The 3,710-nt window shown below is 44.7% G+C and overlaps 1 protein-coding gene across 1 annotated transcript; it reads right to left on the reverse strand.

Annotated features, from left to right (window-relative positions):
• Positions 1 to 699: 699 nt before the first annotated feature.
• On the reverse strand, positions 700 to 3,710 carry LOC125552975 (DNA-binding enhancer protein-like protein). The gene is made up of 4 exons (XM_048716700.2): positions 3,438 to 3,710; positions 2,322 to 2,377; positions 1,085 to 1,151; positions 700 to 997 (listed from the first exon to the last, which is right to left on the reverse strand). Exons 1-4 carry the CDS (start codon positions 3,615 to 3,617, stop codon positions 917 to 919), a joined length of 384 nt encoding a protein of 127 aa, XP_048572657.2. The 5' UTR covers positions 3,618 to 3,710; the 3' UTR covers positions 700 to 916.

A 3,710-nucleotide genomic window follows, 5' to 3' on the forward strand; every position in this document is an offset into this window, starting at 1 on the left:
TGGAGGTCTTGAAAGTCCCAACAAATTATTATCCCCTGAGTTTTGAAACCCCTGTCCTATTCTATGGTCAGGGCAAAATCACTGTTTTGATCTTCGGTGACAAGTTTAGCACTGAAACTATTTTACGACTGAAGTACTGAACCCCTCTAATCTATCACCGAACACCGTGGCAACAGAGTAGACGAGCTGCCATCATAGTCAACAGTGGTAGCCCATTTGATCCGTCGACGTCGACAAAAGCAAAGCATGGCAGCCTACCTCCGACGGCATCGGCGGTAGACTTCTGCCGGCGGTAGAGTCTCAAGGCTACCCTGCAACGGCGTGATAAGCACGACCACGAGAAACATGCATCCCGTGTGTGTGGGGCACGCCTGGTACCAAACTCACTGACCATTGTTCTCGGGAAGATAGCATCTGGATCTCCAAATAAACCAAGCAACTCATACGGGCACATGAATTATGGAGTCAGATTCGCCCTCGCGGAGGCATGATGACCATGACACCAGACTGCAACCTTGACGGCCATTTTCTCCTCGGCGGCATGTGCGCATTGTCCTGTATGCCTTGTTTTCACAGGCATGATGTGATGGGTTTCACCCATTTTTCGTTAATTAACCAGACAATTCTCTTGAACCATTTTTTAATGAATCGGGCCCTAAGGGACGGCGTTTTGAAAAAAATACAGGCACATCTACTGTATGGATATAAAACACCATTCGACCTATACTTTTCAACTTTCTAACTTCTTTTCCAAGGGAACAGAAACCAGTCTGCAGCACCATGGAAATATAAGTTTTGCATGAGTGACAGAAACCATAGTTTCACTGTGATACAGGAAGACAAAGTACAGCCCCATTCGCATGGTTTACAGATCAAATGAAATCACGTGCACGCAGGCAGGCGGCATGTGTCGGAATCAGCGAAGCAAGAACCGGACTGCGGCAACAGCGTCGCCCTTGTGCTCTCGGAGCGTCCTCTCTGCGATCTTCTTGTCCAGCTGCACATTCAGAGACAATGTTTTAGAAGGGACATTATTTAGAGCATTAGGGAAAAAATAGCTGCAAGCGAAGGTTTCAGATGCCACCTCAAGTTCATTGGCAATGATTTCAACGTCGGTAGGGTTGATCTTGACAGCAGCTAATTCTTTCTCCCTGGTGAAAGAGCAAAAAGAAACACCCGTTATGTTATAACAATGCCATGAGTGGGATGCAAGCGGGCGTCCCCGCATATCCTGCATAAGTAGAGAGAGTTAGTTCAATCTAAGCTCAATCTGGGTGGGGAAGTTATAACTAACGTGATCCATTTTGACTATGAAGCGGAGCGGATCAGGCGCCGCTCTGCACACCCCTAATCATGAGCTGTGAACAACATTTTCAGGAGAAGAAGGCCAAACCCATTTATCTAAAAATGAGGATACTATGTACTTCCCAAGGCCATTGTCTTTGTTTCAAATTGGAGCTGATATGTCATGGAAATACTATGGTTGAGTTTAGTTTATGCCCAAGGTTGCCCTACCAAAAAGTTTGGTGTGCAATACCCATGGATTGGTCAAGATTGGCCAGAAAAAATAACTAGAATTGGCAAATGAGCATTGGCATGCCAAACAGCTAGCAACTATCTAAACATAGAACAATTTTTGTTATGGTAAAAAAACTGGTAAGGTGCACTTTGGTAATAATCCAAACATACCATTAACCAGAAACATGGAATCCCCAACAAAATAGATCATGGGATATTGCAAACTCGAGCGCAAAAATTACAAGGTACTCCCTCCGTTCACAAATATAAGATTTTCAAACTTTTTTCTGAATCGGATGTATATACACATGTTTTACTGTGTTTGTTCACTTATTTCAGTCCGTATGTGGTCCATACTGAAATATCCAAAACATATTATATTTGTGAACGGAGTACAAAGGATCTAAGTTCCACTGCCATCATGCTAGATTTTCTTGTCTTTCCCGTTCACTTATTTATCCTTACTTGTTTTCTTTTTCTTTCATCAAGTTGAAAACCTATGTGATGACAGGATATTGAGCAAAACTGCAACCTGCCTGTGTCGCTGGTTTGTTCTCTTTTTTGTAAAATGCTAACCGATCTGTTAATGGACTCTACAAAAGAAGCTAAAATTTGTAGCAGGGAAAGCTGTTATTCAAACTGAACATCACATTTAAAATTTCCATGTGCAGTTGCTAGTAACGTCTGTCATTCACTAAAGAGGTGGTAGTTGTACAGTCAGCAAAAAAAAAAAGAACAGTGCGTTGATGTATTGCAAGTTTCTTGAGAGCAAAATAATAGCCATGAATATTTTCCACACCAACCTCAGTCTCATGGCATTCCAGTCAGCCTCTTTAGATGAAGCAAGAGCTGCCATGGCCTGTAAAAGAAAGAAAGATATATCAGCATCACCAAGGTACTCCCCAAAACATCTCAATTAAACACACACACTTCTCTACGAATCTACCTTCTACATTCCTGATATCCATGTTTTAGCACGGAGTTACTATACCAAGGGCTCATTCAACTGCTAGTAGGTGTCTCTTTCAAAGTCATTTATATAGCCCCTTCAAAATCATTTGATTAAAACACTTGTTGATCAGACTCGAAGTTGAACTGTATATCTGCCCAAGCGGCACTTTTCAGAGGCCATACTGATAACTTAATAAATAATTTTCCAGAATTGTAGAAAAGGTGGGTGCCGAAAAACACACTTTCAAACTTGCAAGCTATTCACATGACATGGAAATAATGGAAATTCTACTCAGGTCACCGGACCTCTGGATAATATTGCAGTTAAGCAGTGAAAACTTGCAATTGATTAGCAACACATCTAATAAAATGTTATATCCTATAAGAGACACACAAGCAGAAGTACAGAGATTTTATGGTGGGTGCACAGATTATGAGGAGCTGCTACCAAATGTAGGTTGTGTGTACTGCACGCCACCGTCTGATGTTGTCATTACTGAATACAGATAGTGTCTTCATTACTGAATACAGATACTGTATCTAACAAAAGCGTTCACTGCTTGAACTTTACACCCAACAGACATGGAACGTACAGTATGCTCAACCAATAACTAATGGGCCAGGAATCTGATAATTGTTGAAATGATTCTGACTGGAAACGACAAAGGGAGTAACACCGGTATAAACACGCATCCAGGAACAGGCTAGTCATGTTTGGAGGATTAAGCTGAAGCATGTCATCCCTGCAAAGCAAAGCAGAGGGGGTGGCACAAAACTAATTCACGAGACCGATTCATAGTGCACCCATGGCTCCACCAATGTCGACCAGATCCTCCAGCTCGTGGCTCCGATTGCTCACTAACGGGCCAGTGTATCACGAATCTACACCTAATCCTCACTAACGACGCGGCGGAATATGTGAATCCGCGCTCGCGGGAGCGCGAGGTTGGGGGTCGAGCAGGACTTACGGATTGGACGCGGGAGGAGTCGAGCTGGCGATCCTCGACGTGGTCGGTGAGCTTGTCGAGGGCCTTGCTCTGCTGCTGCAGGTCCTTGGAGTCGGCCTCCGCCGCGGCGGCAGCGGGGCCGCCCTCCACCGCCACAGCCGCCGCGGCCGCCGCCGCCGTCTCGTCGACCGCCGCACCCATCGCCTCTCTCCGACCCGCGCTGTCTAAAACCCTAGCTAGAAAAATTCCCCTTCTCGCTGTCGTGTGTGGTGGGACTGCAGAGCGGGTCTGCGT

This window comes from Triticum urartu, chromosome 4A, assembly GCF_056163025.1.
Source record: "Triticum urartu cultivar PI428250 chromosome 4A, HENAU_Tu73, whole genome shotgun sequence".
In the NCBI taxonomy this organism is placed as follows: Eukaryota; Viridiplantae; Streptophyta; class Magnoliopsida; order Poales; family Poaceae; genus Triticum; species Triticum urartu.